The sequence below is a fragment of the Phocoena sinus genome, chromosome 4 (genome assembly GCF_008692025.1).
Source record: "Phocoena sinus isolate mPhoSin1 chromosome 4, mPhoSin1.pri, whole genome shotgun sequence".
Classification (NCBI taxonomy): Eukaryota; Metazoa; Chordata; class Mammalia; order Artiodactyla; family Phocoenidae; genus Phocoena; species Phocoena sinus.
Window position 1 is genome coordinate 142369250 of NC_045766.1, and position 22374 is coordinate 142391623.

At 55.3% G+C, this 22374-nt stretch overlaps 1 protein-coding gene across 1 annotated transcript in view; it reads left to right on the forward strand.

The window, feature by feature from the left end:
* Positions 1-4254: 4254 nt before the first annotated feature.
* Positions 4255-22374, forward strand: part of UMODL1 (uromodulin like 1) — a 61358-nt gene continuing 43238 nt past the window's right edge. Inside the window, exons 1-6 of the mRNA XM_032631657.1 lie at positions 4255-4330; positions 7757-7999; positions 15140-15301; positions 16069-16190; positions 18822-19008; positions 20676-20816. Coding sequence (XP_032487548.1) covers positions 4255-4330; positions 7757-7999; positions 15140-15301; positions 16069-16190; positions 18822-19008; positions 20676-20816 — 931 coding nt within the window. The remainder of the gene's footprint in view (positions 4331-7756; positions 8000-15139; positions 15302-16068; positions 16191-18821; positions 19009-20675; positions 20817-22374) is intronic.

Below are 22374 nucleotides of genomic sequence, written 5' to 3' on the forward strand. Positions count from 1 at the left end.
ACAAGAGGTTGTCCGCCTTGCTGCCCCTTGAACGCCCCCCACCCCACACCAGGTGCCTTAAAGAAAGAGGGTCCTGCCCCTCCCCCAGAGGTCCTAAGCTCTTTCCTCAGCTAGGGTGGGGACTGGTATTTCTTAATGAGAGTCCCAGTAGTTGACAAACTTATCATGGTTTTCATGGGACTTTCCTGGAGTTCGCAGTGAAAGTCCCACATCCTGAGAAGTACCTCAACCCCAGCAAACCAGGACGGTGGGTTACTCCATCCCTAGGGCAGGCAGGGGTGAAAGCCACCGGAATTGACCCCTCTGAGGAGGGGCAGTGAGGCAGCCACCGGGGACGTCACCCCACCTGCCACTTGTTTACTCCTTCCCTCCGCCTCAGTGATGGCTTTGCCCAAAGCAGAGGGTGTAGCACACCTGCCTCCAGGTGCTGCAGTTAAAACTGGATGTCCATTTAGAGGCAGCTGGCGGGAGCAGAACGTGCTCAAGCTTTTGTGTGCCCCTGAGGGACCTGAGCCCCTGGGGACCCACCCCGAACAGCCTGAGAAGTTTGGGGCGAGGCTAGCAGGCGCCTGCCCTTCCATTAAGCCCGTCCGCAGTATTCGGATGTGGGTGGTCCTCACCGCGCCCCAGGAAACATGGCTTTAGGTAATCGGTGTGACAGAGGGCAGCCTGGACTGGGTCAGAAGCTGGGCCTGATTGCCTAGGGTGTCTTCCAAATACAATATTTTTACAACTTCATCGTGGCCATCCAACATGGCTAGTGTCCCTGGAAATAACCCCTTAGAGACGGGGGCACCTCCCCACCTCCAGCATGGCCTTACCAGCTGGCAACCATCAGAGCAGTCTCCAGACTCCACGCTGTCCCCGTCCAGAGCCCCCCAGTTCCCCTGTGCCCCACGGCAGTTCTCACCTCCATCCCCACACCTCTGTCACCCAAGCCTCTTCTGTGCATCCTCCCCTGCCCCCCACCCCGGGCCAGGTAAGGCAGGCCCCACATGGCCCCTCCCGCCCGCCCCTCTTGGATGGTGGTCGCCAGGGCTGCGCAGGGAACAGGACTCCAGGCAGCAGGCTGTGAGCAAGGCTGCCCACGCCGTCCCTGGCCAGACAACATCTGGAGCCCCTCAGTGGCCCTGCACGTCTGTCCCTTGGGACACAATGCCACATCCCAGGATGGCGCTGTGTACGTGTACATCTTGGCCTGCAGGGTAACGGCAGATGTGATTTTGTAGTGGCGTCTGTTGAACCACTGTCCATAGGACCACAGAACTCAGAACCAGAGATGAGAACGGCCCTTTGGAGGTCACCTAGTTCAATCTCGTCCTCTTCCAGAGGAGGAAGTGGGCAGAGATTGGCCCAGACTCTGTCACCAACGGCAGGGAGCATAGGTCGGGTCCGCGGAGACACCGGTTCCAGGGTCGGGGAGCTCAACCTCATCCTGCGTGTTTGTGCGTGTGTGTGAGCGTGCAAAGGTGTGTGTCTGTACGTACACATGCACATGTGAGCATCTGATTGTGCAAGCCTGCAAGTGTGAGTCTGTCTACACACACGTGTGAGTTCACGGATACATTCACGTGTGCGTGCGTGATTGTGCATAGGTGAGTGTGTGAGTGCGTGTATGCCTATAAGTGTGAGTGTGAGTGTGTCTGCACACATCCGTGTGAGTGTGAGTGTCAATGAGTGTGTGTGTATCTTTAGGTTTAGCCTGGCACACTGCTGGCTTCCCCCAGTTCCCCAGTTCTTGGACACGGTGTAGGCAAGACGCTGGATTTTCTGCCCCAAAAGAGGGACCTGGGGGCTCTTTGCTGGATGGACCCGTGACCAGACACACCCAGACATGACGTCCTGAAGGGACATCCTTCTCCCCGCTGGTTAGAGTGGACGGTTATTTCTCCTCAAAGCATTTGCATGGAAAAGCCAAATGTGGAAAATCCCTGTGGCCGTCATGCAGAAAAAATACGCTGGAGGGAAACACCTCTCTGTGGATGAACTAGAAACAACCCGCACGCTTACCGTTTCTATGCCCGTAGGATATGAACGGGAGGGTGAGAGAGGACAGAGCTAGGAACAGGCTGCCAATTTTGAGGGTTTATTTTTTTAATTCATATGAGTTTCGATATAAAGAGAAAGCGTGATGTGACATTTTATGGACACTTTCCAAACAGCAGGAAGCGCCCAGCTGGTAAAACGTCTGGACTTTGCTCCCCTCTCTTGGAGCTGTGGCCTGACAGGGAGTGGAGTGGACTGTGAAGGATGTGCGCTTCGGGGCTGAACCCCACTCATTGGCTGTGTGGCCCCTCAGACCCTCTGCTTCTTTATCTGTACAAAGGGGATAAGGGACCTACTTCGCAGGGTGTTTCTGAAGATGAGAAAAAATGGTGCATGCACAGGGCCAATTTTGAGCTTTAAAATATAACATTATCTTTGATTCCACCTTCATATTTTATAGAAGTGCTCATATGCTACAGTAGCAAAAGCTCTAAGAGATGACAGCATACTGTAATACAGATTCATTTCACATTTTAAATGTTCATATTTCCCTTAATTATAATACTTCTCTGATTTATTCTGTTAGAGCTAGTTAAATCTTATTTTTTTGAATATTATATTATAGCTTTAACATGTTTTCTTTTCTTATTGACACTTTTTTTTTGAACCTCCTTTACAGCAGCAGAGTTTATGAGTCAATCCTGTAGTACTGGTTTTCTATAAAGGGTACTGTCTCCCAGGAGACTTGCATTAAGCCCCTTAGCTGCATGATTATTTCCAGCTCCTTTTTTTGTCTTCTTGTCCTGGCATCTGTGATCTAGTCATTAACCAGGCAAATGCAGCAGTTAATCATCTCAGAAATTAATCTCCCGAGAATAAAAGACGTACTGATGTCCTTTGGGAGTTAGGCTAGAAGGGCCCTTCTGGCAGAACTGTTTTGTATTTTGAACACAAGGGAATTATCCTTCTGAAACATGTAGCCAAGATGGATCTTTGTTACCCCACTTGAAAGTTTTCTCAGTAGAACTAATGAGACCTTCATCTAATGTTAATAATTGTGCCTAGTCTAATGTTAAAAATTGTACCAAGCAATGAAAGACAGCCCAACGGAGGAATAAGGACGTGTCATCAACTAGGAAGGTTTTTTTGTGTGTTTTTTTTTTTTTTTTTTGCGGTACGCGGTCCTCTCACTGTTGTGGCCTCTCCCATTGCAGAGCACAGGCTCCGGACGCGCAGGCTCAGCGGCCATGGCTCACGGGCCCAGCCGCTCCGCGGCATGCGGGATCTTCCCGGACTGGGGCACGAACCCGTGTTCCCTGCACCGGCAGGCGGACTCTCAACCACTGCGCCACCAGGGAAGCCCGACTAGGAAGTATTTGATACGAAATTTTAAAATCCAGTTCACACAACACACGATGGTTATGGAAATAAAACATAAATCAGCTGTCATTCTGTCATCCCTCACCGTGTTGTAGTCCTCTGGTCCTTTCTGGGTTGGGCCCAATTTTACAGAATCATAGAGTTGTTGTCTTTTGGGGACAGAACCGTATGAGGTGCTGTTCTGATTTCACATGATGAGGTGCCGTTTCCACGCCGCTAAACGTCTTCATGGGGAGCACATCTGGGTGATGCTACATCCAGATGCTCTATAACAACTTACTCTCCCCTCCCCCACCAAAGGCTCACTTCCACGCTTTGCCGGTTTAAATTCTAGCAAGTAATAAACATCTGAGACTGCAGCTTCATGGCCCTCAGACCAAGCCTCGGGAAGGGATCACTGGGTCATAGGAACGTTTTTATGGCTTTTGATCTGTTTTGTCCAATTGTGTGAAGGATGCTTTTCTGAATCTGATGCACCACTTTGATTTGCTGGTGTTTTCTGCTGCCAGTTTGGGACGATAAGGTAAGAGAATACTTTGGACTTGATGGAGGGAGTCAGATTCGGGTCTGAAATGTGTTTTCTGCGTAACAACGAGATGGGACCCAGAGATGCAGCCTGGCAGTTGGGTACTCACCTTTCCTGAAAGATGCCATCTGCCTGGAGGGAGAATGGGCTGTGACATGCAGGTGCCCCGAGGGACACTGCTGCGGCAGTGGTGGGTGTTTACGAGCAGGCATAAGGGAACGCTCCCGGCGAGCACATCCTCTGAAGCCACTGCCACTGTCGGCGGCGCAGGGAAGGGAAGGGCCCTTTCTCTGGGTCCAGGTGGCCCAGGCCCCTTTGTGCTGCCGCTCGGGAGAGGCCAGAGCCACTGCCACTGCCCGACCATGCTCAGGACCCTTGTGCTGGCGCTGCTGGCTCTGGTCACCGCCGTGGGCCCGAGCCAGGCCAGTGGCTTCACAGGTGAGGTGTCCGGGCTCTGTGCGGGGATGGCGGAGGGGTGATGGGCTCCCTGGGAGTGGGCCCCTTGAAGACGGCAGCCCTGCCGAGAGCTGGGCAGGCAAAGATGCACCTGCTTTGAGAGGCAGGGTCACACTTTTTCATAACCACAAAAGAGGTGGTGGGAATGCTTCCGAATCAACTGGGGCTTGGTGGGATTCAAGTGTGGATTCTGAGTCAGTGGGTCTGGGTAGGGCCTGGAACTCTGCATTTCTGCCTGGGGTACAGATGTTACAGGCCCGCTGGCCACGCTGAGAGTAACACATTCCTGGAGAGTCAGAATCGAACCCTCTGGAACCACAGCCCGTTAGTCTTCAACTTACAGATAAGGAGAGGGAGACCCAGAGTGGCCAGGGCCACAAAGCCGGCCGAGGGCAAGGTTTCCACCAGGGCTACCCCTGCCTTTGACCCTGGCTCAGACCTCCTTTGCCCGCCAGAGAGCAGGGATCATGAAGTGGGGCTTCCCCCTCACCTTGGGCTCTGCCAGCCCCGTTTCCTCAGCAAGTGGGGATGCAAGTGGCCCACGGGGATGTGAGGGACCAAGCACATGTCCAAAGCCCTCGAGAGACACGTGTCAGCTGCTAAAAACACGTTGGATTTCTGAAGCCCCAGATTTCAGAGAATTGAGATTGCAAACCTTTCACATCATTTTCCTATAGAAATCCATCTCATTCCGTCGGGAATTCAAACAGAGCCATTCTGTTTCTACCATCGACTTCAGTTCTGTACTAATTTAAACATTTTTCACCCATGGGCAGGATTCTGTGACTGTTTTTTTTCTAATGAATTGTGATTAAAAAAAAACCAACTTGATATTTCCTTTGGAATGACTGTCATGCAGACCATACAGCTCAGTGGCAGAACGAATGGGAATGTCTGGAAGCCAGAGGAGGCCTTAGGAGGCCTTTCGTGTGCGGGAGGACCCCGGCAGGAGTGCTAGGCGGTCCGTCAGGGCTGCACGTCTGTTTGCTCCGGTACAGGCATGATTTCATTTAATTCTCCTACAGCCTCAGGCACAGCTATGATTCTACAAATGACAAGGCTGGGGCCCCGAGAGGGCATGAAACGTGCTTAGAAGCACACGGCTGGTATTAGTGAAGCTGGTGTGACTGCAGCTCTGACCCCAGAACCCACCAGAGCATTAAGATTTTCTACGTCTGGGATTAGAACCCAGGGCCCCTGCCTCCTGTGCTCCTGAAAGGATTTGTTGAGCAGCAGGATCTGCTAAGTGGTTTCTACTGCGAGTTCTGCCAAGAAGCCAGGCCTGGGGACGCCTCGGTGGCCTCTCACAGAATGTGAAAAACAAAACATGGAGATCCAAGTGCAGTTTCACTTGCAAGGAGGAGTGTGTGCGCGTACACGTGCGTGTTCTCGCGGACACATGCAAGGCGCCATCGCTCAACTAGTGACCACGTTTCACTGTGGCGTCTTCTCCAGCCCCTCATCCCGGTCACCTCTAAGCTCTGGCTTCGGAAGCTGCCTTCTCCTGCCCTACCCCACCCAGCCAAGGGCCTCTTACTCCCTCCCAAAGCTTCTTGGGACCCGCCCTTTGGTGAATACAGGTCGGGTCTACCCCCAGAGGCCCTGCCACCCCAGGGGAGGCCACCACGTGGCCTGGGAGTGGGCTTGCTCTGGGGCAGCGGGCTTCAGCACCCGATTCTGCCCAGAGTAAGGTTGCAGGCTCTCCCAGCAGCCTGGGCGTGAGGGCTGGCTTGGCCCCATTTCTTCCTGGGGGTCGCCGGCCCCCAAGTCTCGCTTTCTGCATGCTTGTGGGTGACCCTGAGGCCAAAGGTGGAACTCTTCAGGGGTGCTGTCCTGGGGGTGGGGATGAAGATGATTTCTCCTGCCCCCTCTGAGTTTTGCCCCAGAAATCCACCTTCTCACTGAAGGGTTTACACTGCAACATGGAGCCCCTACCCAGCGGCTGTACAGTCTCCTAAAGCTTAGAGCTCAGAGCTTGAGTATCTGAAAACGTGAATTACATTCAAAGCATTCATTCACCCTTTACTGACAACCCAGGAACGCGGCAAGTCCCACGCTGGCCGCAGGCGCGGGAGGCACCCCACGGCCCTCCTGTCAGTTCCCTGGGGCTGTCTCAGCAAAGCCCCACAGACTGGGGGGCTTAGTGGTAGAGATTTATTTCTTCACAGTCTGGAGGCCAGAGGTTCCAGGTCAAGGTGTTGGCAGGGTTGGCTCGTCCTGAGGCTGGGAGGGAGAATCTGTCCCCGACACGCCTCTCCTCAGCTTCTGATGGTTCCTGCCAATTTTAGTGACCCCTGGCTTGTAGATGCATCACCCTGATCTATGCCTTCGTCTCCTATTGCATCTCCCTGTGTGCATTCCTGTCTCTGTGTCCAAATTTTCCCTCTCATAAGGATGCCAGTCGTACTGGATCAGGGGCCACCCGACACCAATATCACCTCATCTTAACTAATTATGTCTGCAAAAACCCTTTTTCCGAGTACAGTCACATTCTGTGGTACTGGGGTTTAGAACTTCAACTTATGAATTTGGGATGGGACATATTTCAGCCCTCACACGGTCCCTGCTCTATGAGGCAACAGAGGCTCCCCGGGCAGATGGGACACCCCAGGACCTCAGTGGCAGGTGGTCCACGACACAGGGGTCTGAGGCTGATGAAGGTAGTAGGTGATATGGGGTCTCGAGAACCAAGTGACAATTCTGATAAAGGCCATGGACATCTGTGCCCAGGAACCAGGCTCCAGGTGAGAGACACCTAGGGCCTGAAAAGGCCAGCTGGATGTCCCACCTCGGGCACTGTGTCCTCACGCCCGCTGACCACAGCAACCGTCGGACTGAACTTTACCAGCTATGAACTTCTCACGTGTATTTGACTTGTGTGTTTATCTTTCATCTCATTCCAAAAAAATGGTGTCACTGTCATCGTGCCCAGCACTTAGTGGGCCTTTACTATGTATTCCCTGAGGGAACCGCTGTGTATTCACGTCGCACGTGACAGCCCTTATTGCGGAGATACGAGGTGTGCGCAGGGCTCTCCAGCCCGCAGAGTCAGAGAACACGCAGCAGAGCCCAGGACAAGGGCCCCAGAAGCTTGGTTTCTCTGTGTCCCCTTATGTGTACCGTCAGACCCCTGGGTGCGGGGAGCCGGGGTCGGGCTGGGGTAGCATCTCCTGCTCTGTGGGGGAGGATTGCTCAGCCAGCAGGTGTCATGCTGCATCCTTTGAGTCTATGCTACTGCATCGCCTTCTCGGATACGGGCCGGTGGGCGGATCCCAAGGGGTCCGCCGTGTGCGGGCGTCTTGTTTCACCTGCTCTTGCAGAAGCAGAGGACTTGCAGAGAACCCCTCAGATTGGTTTGATTCTGGAATTTTCTCCTCTTGTTTCTCCACCCTCCTCCCTCCCTCGTAGAAAAAGGCCTCTCCCTGCTGAGCTACCAGCTGTGCAACTACAGTGTGAGCCAGCATGTCCAGAGCGTGGAGGCAGTGCACACATCCCGCCTGACCTACGTTCCCTGTGGCTGGTGGGTCCCCTGGCGGCGCTGCCCCAAGACCATCTACCGGACCCAGTACCTGGTGGTGGAGGTTCCTAAGCGGAGGAACGTGACCGACTGCTGCGAAGGCTATGAGCAGCTGGGCCTCTACTGTGTCCTGCGTGAGTCCTGCCCCGTCTTGGTATAGTCACTGTTCACGCCCCCTGGCCCTGAACTGACTAGAACACTGGTCCTCAGCCTCAGGTGTGCATCGGGGCCATTCATAGGGCCAGTCTAAGCACCGGTCACTGGCCTCACCCCGGGTTTCAGGCCCAGGGGGGCAGGGGTGAAGCACAAGTTCCCAGGTGATGGTGATGCTACCGGCCCGAGACCCACTCTGGGAGCCTCTGTTTTGGGTGGTGGCTCCCAGACCTGGCTGCACACCGAAGTCCCCGGGGCAGCTTTAATAACGATGACGACTGGGTCCCCCTTCAGACACTCTGACGGATTCAGTCTGGGGCGTAGCTTGGGGGCCCTGGGATATTTCTTAAAGCTCCCCCAGCCATTCTAACAGGCAGCTGAGTTTGAGAACCAGCATTGTGATCTCTTCTGTAATGGCAACCAGCCTTGTCATTCTAAAGGCTGTGAGACCCTAGTCTGAGCCCCAATCTGTGAAAGAGATGGAAAAGGTCCCCTTACTGTCCAGAGGCTCCCAAGGCCTCTTACTCCCTCTGCGTGGTTCAAAAGACGCTTGGGGCGGCGGCCAGCCATGCTGAGGCTGTCCCAGGCTCGTCTGAGGCCGGGCGGACGGGGCTGTGTGGTGTTCAGGGCTCAGCCTCTCGACATGGAGGGAACTTTCCAGAAGGCCTCTTCCGGGGGCAAGGGTGCAGGCGTGTGCTTGTGTGAATACGTTGGGGGGGGGGGGTGTGTGGTGATCGTTTGAATCAGTTTCAGAGCTGAGATGAGTTTCTGAACAGGCAGGAGGCCTGCCTACACCCACCCCCGTGGTGGAGGGTAAGTGGGAAGGGTGGCAATAGGGCACCCTGAGACGTGAGGCTGCCTCCTCCGAAATGCGGAAAGCACCAGCTCGCAGGGTGTGGGAGCGGCTCCCATGACACGTGACCCGTCCATCCCCGGGGTCCCGGGCAGCAGGACAGCCGCAGGCTAGGGCGTGGACATGGCACACCAGGGGTGCCAGCCCTCCAGCCCTAGGGGCTATCAGATGTAGAGTCTTGGGTCCCTCAGACCCTGCAGACGGGCTGGACCTGCAGTTATCCTGAGTGCATCTCCCTCAGCCTCCAAAGCCCGCAGAGGACGGGGTGGCTGGCATGTGCACTCATGCAGTTCAGAGGGCCAGGCCCCGAGATGACCGGACCGCTCAGGGTTGAGCAGGTCACAGGAACACACCTCTTCTGGGAGTGTTAAAACGACACCATGGCCACCAGTGCTGCCACCACCAATAAAAACCAGGAAGGGCCAGCTGGCCTCAGGTCTGCGGCTGGGTGCCTGTTGTGTATCCCGCTGGTTCCCTGAAGGGACACTTGCAGGGGCGGTGCTGGGTCTGAGGAGTCCCTTCCCATGGTGACCACGGCTCTCTGTCTGCCGTCCCTGCCTCCAAGGGCCCCATGTACAGCGGGAGCTGCCCCTGCCCTGGGAGCACGCTCTTCTGGGGTTGGGGGTCCCGGGTCGGGGAGGCCTCAGCCGGGGCACACGGCACTTGGTTTGGAGCATCAGATCCTGGTAGAAGGAGGGGGCCACCCTAGCCCACCCGCCTTCCCCCGCAGAGGCCACACTCTCCCCACCTGCTGTCGGTCTGTCGTGGGGCTGGTGAGGTCACAGGTTCAGAGGGCCAGAGGGGCCCCCAGGAGAGGCTGAGCCCCCCAGCCCCGCCTAGCCCGAGTGGTCACCTTTCTGTGCGGCCTGCTGCCCTCCCCCCAGGAGAGAAGGAGGGAGGCACCAGCTTTCTGGGAAGCAGGGACACAAGCTCATCTTGCTTCCCAGCGAACCAGCCTCCCGTGGGACTCAGCCCCACTTTTAAAGTGTTAGCGCCTTTAAATAGGGGCTCGCCAGGCAGGAGAGGCCCAGAACATTCTAGCTAGAGTCCCGTGGGCAGATCTGCTCTGGGGAAGCGCAGGTCATGGGGCGGCCGGTGTTTGGTGGGGGGCCGGGGTGGGAGGCGCTGGGGGCAAGGGGAGGACTCAGCCTGAAGGCCCCCAGGCCTGGCAGAGGGGGCTGAATTGGGGTGGGGTGGGGTCCACAGTCCCCCCCGTGCCTTGGAAGGGTCACTCTGGAAGCAGCGTGGAGAGGACGCAGGCAGGATCCCAGAAGGAAGGAGAAGAGAGAGGAAAAGGGGCCTGTAAAAGCCAGTGGGAGAGTCCTGGTTGCTACGGGACGGGAGCAGATGGGGACTCAGACCTGGGGAGGCGGGTGACTCGAACCCCTGTCGGATTTAGCTGGTGACGTTTGAGGAAGGGGCTGTGGCGCGCATGGGAGGGGCACAGTGAGGAGGAACGTCCAGGCACACGGCCCACCGGACACCTGCTCGGGCAGGTCCCGGCTTGCTGCCTGGGCCCCGCTTGACACTGCAGCTGCTGCGGGGCTGCCCTGTGACCGCCGGGGAGGGCATGGGGGGCTGCAGCACTTGTTCCTGCAGCTTGGGAGGCCCCCAGTGAGCCTCGGTCTCCCCCCACCTCCGAGCTCAGGGACACCACGTGGGCAGCTAGAAAGTGCCTGGTGGGAAGTATTTACACCACGGGCACCAGCAGCTCAGCTTTCTCCACACCTGCCTGGCTCCTCGGATCAAAGCTGGTGCAGAGGTGCCTCACGATGGCTTGGCGCTCTGGAACCAGAAGTGAGAGGTCCCCATAAGTGATGCGCTGAGACCCACTGGTTGATTGGCACAGAGGAGCCTGGGGCCACAGCCCGGATGTGGCAGCCTGGGCACCTGGGGCGGAGAGGCAGGCAGAAGGCACTCGCCTTCGGGCCGCCCGGGGCTGGGGTTTCTTATGTCTCAGCAACCTCAGCTCAGCGGTCTCATCCCCGGCAGCAGTGAAACCTCAGCTTTCCTTTCTTCTGTCTCTTCCCACTCAACAGTCAAGAACCCAAAAAAGGGAAGAGCGTTACGTGAGAAGAGAACACGTGGTTTTTTTTTTTTCAGTCTCAATGCCTTTTTCAACTTTTTTAAGTCCCACATTTGGAAGGCCATGATATAAGTCATATATGATCTTAGTTGTGGGAAGGCCATGATATAAGTCATATACGATCTTAGTTAAGTGTATTTTTACAGTACAAAAACGAATACACAAGCAACGTAGAAAATTTGGAAACAAAGAAAAGGGAAATTGCCCGTAAGTCTGCCCTCCGCCTGCCCCCCGAAACAACCCCCCTCCCGCAACAACGACCACTGTTAACATTTTCTTCTAGTTTCCTTCAGGGAAGACCTTTCACAGAAGGGTGGTCACCCTGCTGGAGATGTTTTGCAGCACACTTGTACCCCTTGGCAATTTATCTGGAACCTCTTCCGAGTCCATAAATCGTGTTCTCCAGCGTGATTTAATGCCCACAAGGCACCACTTCACACGGATGGGTCAGCGCTAAGCAATCTGCTACCACTTAGCGTCTAGTGGTTTCCAATTTCTGGTTCTTATAAACAACGCTGCGATGAGTGTCATCTGGTGCAAACACTGCTGCACAAAAGTTGGAATATTTAGTCAGGATGGATTCCTCGGAGCAGAAATGAGCATCTCAGTGGGCACTCACCACTTGCAGCGACACCCCAGTTCCCGCACGGCCCGTCTCCTCCGCACGCCCTTCTGCACGGCAAGCCCAGGACCCCGCTGGACCCGGAGCCTACCCCAAACTTCCCTTCTCCCAGGCTGATGGCCAGGGCCCCTTTGAGGAAAGAGAATTCCGAGGAAGGATTATTATCTGATTATTCCAGAGCGGATCCGATTCCCCAGCCCTAGAGAGTCCTGGGCTGTGGCTCAGACAGAAGTCTCCGCCTTATCTCATGAACTGTGACTCACCTGGGGTTGCCAGGCGCTGGGCAGTCCTGGGTCATTGTTTGTGTCGAGTTAGGGAAGGAGAGGAGGATTTTTGACTTTCTACCAAGTTGGAGCCATTTACTGTTCTCTCTGGCTCTCCGTAAGCCGGCCAGCCCTGAGGGATGGCGGGGGTTTCCCAGCAGCCTCCATATTAAGACGAACTTTAACTGGAAAGCACTTCTGTTGTGATCAGGTCACTGTTTTTGGAAGCCCGTTTCTCCTGGTGGCTATTTTCCTTTCATTTAGATAAACCTCTTGGTTTAGAATAGTTTTGAATTTCCAGACAAAGATTTGCAAAGACAGTAGAGAGAGTCCCCCTTCACCCCTCTCCCAGGGTCCCTAATGTTAGCTCTTACATTACCAGGGAGCATTTTCCCCAATAAGGACCGACGTGGGTGCATTACTGCTCAATTCTACTCCACACTTTACTTGGATTTCCCCTTTTTCCCCCCTAATGTCATTTTTCAGTCCCAGGAGCCCATGATACATTTAATCTCATGTTTCTTAACCGCCAGGCAGGAGAGGCCCAGAACATTCTAGCTAGAGTCCCGTGGGCAGAGGGACTGCCAACCGAGGCGGCTCGTTTTCACAATGGGAGAGAAAGCAACGTGCTCCCGATCCTTGGTGGGTGGCCCTCCAGGGGTCTCAACATTTCCATCCCAGCAGAGCCTCTCTCGGACTGCACCAAAGCTGTCCCTGCATGGCCGCTTCTCCAGGACGTCGGACATCGGAATAGCCACCGGGGCAACTAGGAAGTGAGGAGGCGGCCGAGGACAGCGTGGAGAGGAGAACGCTCTTGACAGTGACCGCCAAGCCCAGGCTCAGCTTCCGCGAGGAGAGAGCTGATGGGGACCCTGCGTGCATTTCAGCACCTCTGTCTTCTCTTCTCCTCCTTGGCCAGTGCAGCTGCCTTGGTGATGTGTTCCCAGCAGGAGGGGCCGCCACCTCTTTCTGGCTGTGGAGCATCCCGCAGAGACTCTGGAGAGGACCACCCTTAGGACCCTGGCCCCTCGGCTCTTCCTTTCCACCTGGCGACCCCACGCATCCTCCCGGGGGGCTGGCCCTCCCCAGCTCTGAGGGCGTGTTTCCAGAGCACGGCTGTCACGCCTTCGCTGACTGTCCTGGAGTTTGGGGAGCCCAGAGTGGCACTTCTAAATGTCACGTAGGGCACAGAGCTTTACGTGGATCTGGGCAGGAGGCAGATGGGTTTGAGTGACACCCAGTCGGGCCTGGAGCCCTCATCCCCGGGTGGGTGGGCGGAGCTCACACAGACCCTTCCTCGGACGCCAGTGTTGGGGTCTTGCCTTCCTTGTGCTCCCTCCCTGCTGCCCTCAGCCCCCGGACGCTCACGGCTGCCCAGCTTCCTGCATCCCATGCTTCCCTGAGCTCCATCCACTGCTGGGCCTGCACAGACCCGGCAGGGGGGTCAGCCCTGCCGCCCCTGACGCCCAGCCACCGAGTGAGCATCCGGCAGCATCAGCTGGCGCCCTGGCCACCTCCCTGCAGAGAGCAGCACGCCCGCTTCCCCCGGGTTCCCGTTCTTCTCTCCCTCTCTTGTGCTTTCCTGTCCCCTGAGTGTCAGCACCCTGGCTCCCGGCCAGTCCCCTAGGAGCCCCCGGATTCTCAGAAAGTTCCTGCTTTTATCAGGTCTCTGAAAGCTCTTTGCTTTAGAAGCCCATGCCTCCGCCAGCCCTCACCACACCTGGCTGCACATCCCCCGTCGTCTTTGCCTCCTGCAGGCTCCCGTCTGCACGTCTGCACCGTCTGCCCCGAGCTGCGTCCCTCCGAGCACGTTGTGAATGCTGGCCCTGGAGGTGTGCAGCCCACAGCCCCACTGATTGACCTCAGCGGACCTCCCGGGCATTGACCAGGGGAGGAGACAGGGCCTCGCTGCCCCCCATCTCCATGTGTGCCTCCAGAAAGCGTGCCACACTTCACATCCGTACGGCCAAATCCTGGCTCCACCCAAGGCCACTCTTCCTGCAGCTTCTCCCGGAAATGGTGTCAAGTGGCTGCCCAGGCCCGAAGCCTTGGATACATCTTGAAGCTTCTCTTTCTTTTACACCCTGTCTTGTCTGTCAGCACGTCCTGCAGGCACTTCCAGCTACAGACACTCAGGATCTGAGGCTTCCCGCTTGTTTCCACACATCACCCTGGTCCAGCCTCCACCAGCTCTCGCCTGGACCATCACAATAGGCTCTCGACAGGCTCGGCTGCCAGAGCACAGCAGGGATTAGCAAGTCAGGCCGCCCTCAGGGAAGCTGTGGACGCAGGACAGGGAAGGGAAGGGGCAGAGGCAGGGGATGATTTCACGGCATTGGCCACGGGGTCGGAAGGTGGTTTGTAAAACCCCAGGTACCTGGGGCTTTGCATACGGGGTGCGGCAGCTCCAGCCCCCGAGGGCCACCTGAGGGTCCTAGGAGGTGGGGACGCAGAGCTTGGCAGAGCGGTGTGACAGTCTGGGCAGGGCACCACAGTGTCCCCTTCACCACGGACCTGCCCCAAACCCCCAGGGCACCCACCTCAACACCGCGGGGGTCTTTCCGTGGCCCAGCCCACCTGCTCACCCACCGCGCCCTCACCAGCCCTGGGGACCTCCTTCTCACCTTTGGGGGGCCCAGCGCATTCCCACTTCCTGGGCCTCAAGCTACAGGCTGTCCCCCCAGTGCCCCGGCCCCTGCAGAGACCCCTGTTCAGGGTGGCCTTCCCTGCCTACCTGCCCCTGGGCCCTGCTTCTTCCCCGCAGCTCTCATTCACCTGAGCTTTTGCAGGCCTATTGGCATATTGGTCTCTGTCCAACATCTAAGTGTCCTGAGGCAGGGACTTTGCCTCGGGCCCACTGCTGGGTCCCGGGTACCTTGCTTTGTGTCTGGCACATAGTAGGTACTCAATAAATATTCAATGAGTGAGTGAGTGAGCTGTCAGGACACAGAGCAGCAAGGGGGCCTCTACGGGCGTGGTAGAGAGCCCTGTACACGGACTCCTGAGGCCTAGAGGAACAGGTCACCCGGGCCCCCAGCTTCCTGGGACAAGCTGCCCTCCTCCCAGGAAAGATGGTCAGGCTACGTTAGAGTCAGAGCAAATGGCCTCGATGGCTGCTCTGCAGGACAGGGCGAGGCCCTGCCCAGGCCTGGCGGTGGTGGCCCTTGAGTGGGCTGCTCTGTGCGCCTCGGAACCGCAGACAGATTCCAGTGCCAGGAGGCATCCAGCCACAGCGCCACGCGGGCCATCCGGGATTCTACAGCCAATAGCACTAATGGCTGCTCGCTTGTCCCCCAGCCCTGAATCGGTCTGAGGAGTTCGCATCCAGACCCGGCATCTGCCCGGTGGTGAGGCCAGAAGCATCTACCTCGCCATGCACCCTGGATGCGGACTGTCCTGGTCTTCAGAAGTGCTGCCCTTCGTCGGGGGGCCCCCGCTGCTCGGCCCCTGCCCCGCAAGGTAGGGCTGAGGCCTGATCTGGGAGGAGGTGGGGGGAGGAGTGAGTTTCTGGTAGCAGCAGCCCGGGTTTTATGGAGAGCCTGCAGCCTGTGCACGGGCCCATCTCACTCATAAAATCCAGCCACTGACCCCTCAGGGGGAGAAGTGTGCTCACAGCTGCCCTGAGGGGGTTAGACGTTCCTGGAAAAGCAGGGACCCCAGTTTCCCAAGATTGCCTGGGGAGGCCCTCAGAGCTCCCGGTGAGCTTGCTGGGAGCTGAGCTGTGTCAGAGCTGGGAGGTTTAGGACTGTCTGCTTGTGCAGCCCCACGGGGACCCAGAATCCTTCCCAGGCCCCCGTCTGGCAAGTCAGTGCAGGCCCCCAGGAGAAGAGGTGGTCAAGGTTCAGAGCCAGGGAAACACATATAAACTGTATATATATATAACGTACAATATACAATATATTATAAAACATGAAGTATTCGTATAATATATATCTTATTAGCATAGTATAAAGTAATAGTATACGTAATGTAAATATTATGTTACATGTAATATATAATGATGCTATTATACTGTATACATTATAGTAGATACGTTATAAGTAATATACATCGTGTTATCTAATATACCTTGTGTACAATAGTGCATTCTACGGTATAAATAGGACCATATATAACATAAGAGAAGCGGGGGCAGGGGGTCGGAAGCGTGCCACCCCATTCCCCAGGGGCCTCCTGTGGCCCCAGCCTGTCCTGGGCCTGAGGCTCATCCCTGTGCCCTCGGGCAGCTCCAGAGAGGAAGCTGGCGAGTTTCTGGTACAACGTGACCGTACTGGTGAAGATGGACTTCACGGAGCTCCAGCAGGCGGACCCCAGGCTGCTGGATCACATGAGGCTCCTGCACTCCATGGTAGGTGTCGGGGTGTCGGGAGGGGTTCCACAAGAGACCCCAACTGACTGACTCTGAACCAAACGTGGATTCTTACTTAAAAATAGCTTGGGGCTTCCCCGGTGGCGCAGTGGTTGAGAGTCCGCCTGCCGATGCAGGGGACGCGGGTTTGTGCCCCGGTCCGGGAAGATCCCACATGCCGTGGAGCGGCTGGGCCCGTGAGCCATGGCTGCTGCGCCTGCGCGTCCGGAGCCTGTGCTCCGCAACGGGAGAGGCCACAACAGTGAGAGGCCCGCGTACCGCTAAAAAAAAAAAAAACCGCTTGAAAGAGATTCGATTTTTGTGCAATGAAATGCCCTCTCGGAAGGGTGCAGTTTGGTGTGTTTTGAGGTACGTGGCGCGCAAGCCCTACCCTGTCACGACGTGAAGCAGGCAACTCCTCCTCTTTTCAGGGTCTGTTGCTTAAGGCCCGGGTGCAGCCTTCCCAGGCCCCAGAGCTGTGCCCTTGAGCACCTCTCTCACGCATCCCCGAGTTCTAGCTCCCGCTTTAGGGAAGTCCCAGGAGTTCTGGAAGGTGCTGAGATGGGGACCTGTAGACTGGGCTCCTCTGTCTTGGCACTGTCGATGTTTGGGGCTGCATGGCTCTGTCATGGGGCTGCCTGTCCCCACAGGGTTTCGCAGCAGGCCTGGCTCTACACAAAAGAGGCCAGAAACGTGCCTGGCTGTGACAACCAAAACTGTCTCTAGATGTGGCCACAGGCCCCCTGAGGGGCAAGGCCCGCACCCCACTCCCGGGAGGGAGCCCCAGCCTAGACACAGCTCACGCTCGCTGACGCCTCGGCAGCGCCTTGCAACCAGCAGGACGTCTTCATGTTCTGGGAGTCGCCCCCCCCCCCCCGCCCGCCCAGGTCCTGGGAGCCCAGCTGGGGGCAGGCACTGCTCACCAGCACCTGATGGTGCCTGCCCAGGGTGGTGGTCTGACCTCAGGACCCACTTCCCAGGTGAATGCCCTGCAGTCACCCCACGCTGGGAAGGGCCCTGCATTTGTATAATGCTCTGCTGTTGCCTCTCGAAATGCTTAATAATTTTTGAACAAGGGGCTGCACATTTCCTTCCGCACTGGACCCCTCACACTGTGTGGCTGGTCCTTCCTGACTGTCAGGTCCCGTAGATGTGGCCCCTGGGTCATGAAATCAGACCAGAGTTGGCTGGGGTGAGCCCAAAACAGATGGCACACACCCTCACCTTGTTCTGGGCTGTCCAGTAAAACCGCTTGAGAGGTACTCCCTATTGTCACCTTGACCCAGAAGCCTCTTTAACTGTCCCAGCTAGAAGAGATTTTTGTCTTTTCTTAGCCGGGGATGCCTAGTTGGCCAGTAAGAACATGGCTCTGGAGCCAGACTGCATGGATTCAAATCCCAATACTGTCACTCATCAGCTGTGTGACCTTGCTCAAGTTACTTAACCTCTCTGTGCCTTAGATACCTACTCCGTTAAACAGGAATAATCATAATCCTACATGAGACAGTGGCTGTGAGGTTTAGACGGTACATTAAAAAGCTTAAAACGATGCTGATCCATGTAGGTTCTGAGCTGCTGTGATTGTTGGTTTTTGAATGTTATTGTTCTCGTCACCCTCTGCCTCTTCATGTGTGAAGGTTTCGTTCCTCCCCTCAGGAGAGCCTGTCCACATGGGCTCCTGACTGCAGCAGGTACTGGGCGCCCTAACTAAGGGGTTTGCACGAGGCCAGTGTTGACTTCCTGATCTGCCTCCCCCTGTGAAGTGTTTCAAGTCTGCTGAGGAGGGCGCGGGCTCCAGGGTCCCCAAAACACCTTTCTGGTTTCCAGGGGAGACTTGTGGGTTTGTTGGCAAAGCCTGCTTCGGTGATGCCCTTCTGCCTGGTAGTCACGCTGTTTGCCTGTCTTCCCAAGGCAAATATCAATGCTACCTTGAGATTTCGGGATATTAGACTGGAACAAAAAGAATTCATATGAAATGAGAAAAGGGATCATTCAATTTCAGAAAATATCAGATGTGGTTTGACGTCCAGTTCCCTAATTCCAGACCTGATTCTCTGTTGTCAGCTGCAAGGGCAGGGACCGGTGGGGGGACCCTGGTAGACCGGTGTCTCTTCCACACAGCAGAGGTCCGCTCCAGGCGTCTCCTTAGCTTCTCCCTGTGTCCTCACATTGTTTCCTCTGCCAGTGTCTGTCTGTGTCCAAACGTCTTCTTTGTGGAAGGACACCAGTCATCTTGGACCAAGGCCCACCCTAATGAGCTCATCTTAACTAACTACATCTGCAATGGCCCTATCTCCAAATAAGGTCACATTCTGAGGTTCTGGGAGATTAGGACTCCAACATGGGGATTTTTTTTTGGGGAGGGGGACACAATTCAACCCCAAAGTATTTATAATCTGGTTTGCGGGACTTTATTGGAATGACAACAGAAATAAAAATATTGGAGAGAGTTTTTTGCTGCACAAGAGAACGGTGTGTGTGTGGGGTGTGTGTGTGTGTGTGTGTGTGTGTGTGTGTGTTTTGTGTAGGTGTGTGTTTGCAGTTAATTTTAACGTCCCTAGGCCTCCGTCTCCCTGTCTGTCCGATGGGCGCGTCCTTCCACCGCCTGATGCTCTGACTCTGGTTTCACAGGTCACCAGTGCCCTGCAGCCACTGGACACCGCTGTCCACCACTTGCACTCGGCCGGGGGGGACACCTCGATCACGGTGTCCCGGCTGCTGCTGGGTCTGCCGCAGCCGGAGCCTGTGGCCCGCATCTCCGCGGTGCTGGACGGCGTGGTGAAACGCATCTATGAAGTGATTGACATCCGGGTGCAAGGTGCGGCTTCCCTTTGTTGTCCCCTTGGGGGCGGGGGCCGCCGGAGTGGGAGAATCCTCCAGTAGGTGAGGGGCGGTCAGACCCACCGTTAGCTCATCCCAGCCCGGAGTTTAAACTCCAAGTTCCGAAGCCGAGATTTTGAGAACTCGTTCTGTGCTAGCATCCCCTTCCCCTTCCCTCCTTCCGGCCTCCTCCTAAGCCTCTCACGTCCAGTTTCTCCTTCCATCCAGGTGGAGGCTGGAGAACAAATCCTAGAACAACATACAAATAACTCATTTGCTCAGTTCTTGGGTTCCCAAATTTCCTTGTGGGCTCTTTCCCACCCTCGCTAAGGACATCCTTACATCTCGAAGGCTCTTAAAGCAGAGTTGGCACAAATCTGAGTTTGGTGCAGCAGATAGATGTGTTTCTGGAAGAAATTACCTGGCTTTTCTTTTCTTTTTTTTTTTTTTTTTCTGTCCATGTCAGGGTTTGGCAAACTTTCTGAAGAAGGCCAGATAGTAAATATTTTTGGCTGTGGGCCACATGGCCTGTTTCAACAGCTCAGCTTTGCAAAGTGGCATGAAAGTAACCTTGGACAGTTCGTGAGCAGACGGCTGGGCTCCAACAGCACTTTTCTTCCCGCTACAGAAGGCAGCTGGAGTTTGCTGCACCCTTAGAAGGAGGCAGCTCTTTCTATGACGCTGAAGGTCACACAGAAAGATGCCAGGGTCTGGAGCCCAGGGAAAGCTCTAATGATGACATTTAATTCCCTTCAACTCTACAAATGTTCTTGAAAACCAAACCGAGCAGTGCCCATAAGCCAAGTGCTTGTCTCGTCTGTTCTGACAGGTTTCCGTCTGGAGACCCTAGAAACTCCCCAGCAGGCGAACAAGGAGGGGTTATCTCACGAGGCAGCGAGAGAGAAGGCATGCTGCAGGGCCCGTGGGCGCGTCCGCGGGAGGGTGTCAGAGAGAATCCGTTATGGGGTGCGGCTCTGATTGGGTGGCTGAGGAGAGGGAGGGGTAAGGGAATGGGGCTTGTTCTAGGTTGGATGCTGTCAGAAAGCAGAGGCAGTTCTGTGATGGGGTATTTCAATCAATCTCATCCAAGGGGAGGGGTAACCAGCATGAAGATGAGCTAGGATTAGTGAAGAATGAACAGCCCCTCATTGCGGCCAAGAGAGCGGTTGGTGCTTGGTGGGTGACGGTGGCCTTTTTTTCCCGTCTGGCTTAGATAAAATGGTGATATGGCCTTGCTCTGTCCTGGCGGCAGAGAAGCGTGGCTTCCTGTTCTGGGCAGGTGCACCCGCTCGACAGGAGAGGGCCAGGCCCCTTCTGCAGGTCAGGGGCTGCTCTGCCCTATTTCTCCATCCATACACTGCCGTCCACAGGATAGATGCTTGGGGAGGATGTCTGGACCTCGTGATTTCAGACTCAACACAGACCCAAAGTGATCTGCTCGGGCCACAGTGCCCACCCAAGCACGTGGAGCTGCGCCTTGAGCCGTGGGCCAGCTGCTCCGGTGAAGAGGGCTGTGACCGATGGGGCCTCTAAGGCAGGGCATCAAGAGGCCCCTGGGGACCGCGGCCCAAACCACTTCCTCAGCTCATGTGATACACATCTGGAGGTTAATGGGAAGGACCGATGGCCCTGATGAGTATTCTCACCTGTTCTCCTTTCCCACAGACGTAGACGAATGTTCCTATGACGAACTCAACGCCTGCGCTGGGAGGGGACGGTGTCTAAACATGGAGGGCTCGTACCAGTGCCTCGGTCACCCGGAGTCGCCCACCTCGTCCCCCCAGAAGCTGGATGGCAGCTGTGAAGGTGAGCGACCGGGCTCTCCAGGTGGGGAAGGAAGGCCTTAAGGAAGCCTCAGTTGAGATGCAGACACACCTTATCCCCTTTGGCCTCTAGAATTCTCTCTTCTTTCTGGAACCTGATTTATGGCTTTAACAACATTGTTACGGGAGTGCAAGGATAAGTCGCTCCCAGTCTCAGCACCGTGGCAAATTGTTTTTATTTTCTCCTGTTTCCTTCCAGTTTTTTTTTTTTTTTGACCTTATTTAAATCCTGCCACATATTCAATTTTGTATCTTGCTTTCTTCACTTCCCATTATGTCATGTAAAGCTTTCCAAGAAGCAACCTTGTCTTCATAACTACGATTTTCAATGCTTGAGTAACAGTGGTATGCTATAGCAGGGATACAATGCTCTTAGCTATTTCCCTCGTGGGGGACTTGTATGTCACCTCCAACGTTCCTCTCTGAAAACTACAACTTTCGCTAGCATTGTGAAGTGGTGGGGGAGAATCTTGTTATAACTGAGTTTGAATAAATTAGTGATTTAATCCTCATGTTCTTTTCCCTTTAAGGGGAGAGGGGTGATTGAGTGGTGGCTATTCCTAAGGTCTCTGGAGTTTCAAAAATGCACCTAGCAGCCCCCCCTCTGCAACCAGACTCGCCTGTCCTGTGCCTTGGGGGCTTTGTCCGCTTAGAACTACGCTTCTCCTCTGTGCATGATGTACCCACAAAGCTTTGCACAGAATCCCAGCAGACCGTCCTAGATCTCTTGCGCTGTGGCCTCAGGGGGGTGCAACCTGACCCGCAATGTGAACAGAAGTTTGGAATATACAGTTATTGACAATACTCTGCTCGGTCATCTGAAAAGACATCAGACTCTGTTCACAGGCAGGAGTGTTGCCAAACTGCCACGCTGACAGCGGAACATAAACAGGGAAAGCGCACCACCCCGACCTTAGTTCCAACAGGGCAGAAAAGACAAAGCCGGTGTCTCCCGATCAGAAAATTAGAGTGAATTCCAGTCGCATATGGCGAAGGGAAACAACACATGTTTTAAATTTAGAAGCTAATATAATAAATGAGCTATCTGCTGGAACGGGTTAGAGGTACAGACGCGTGGAAAATACAGCGCAAATTTCAGATGCTTTTCTTGTGAAATTAGTCACCCAGTTAATGACACACAGGGCAGCTGCACAAAAAAACCCCTAAGAAATAGTGCCCGGTTTGCACTTCGTGTTCCAGGAACACGTTCTGCTTTTAGGATGGAGTGGAATTTGTATTCAAGGGTCATCCTAACTCCCTCTGACATGGTCCCCTACCCAGCTGAAGCCTGATAGCTATTCAGCTCCATAAAGAACCATCTTCTGAGGTGGCTGCTTGGTGAGGGCAGGGCCGCTGCTGGAGAGTCCACTAGGCTGCCAAGGATTACCGCTCGAGTTCACAAACCTGATCTATAATCAGGTTTTCAACGACCGAATGCTCAGCATCTTGGCTCAAATGCCCAGTGTTTCTACCTTTACAAGGTTCAGGTGTCCAGCTGACAGGTCCAGGGCTTAAGGAGGAGCAGAGACTGACACGGGAGA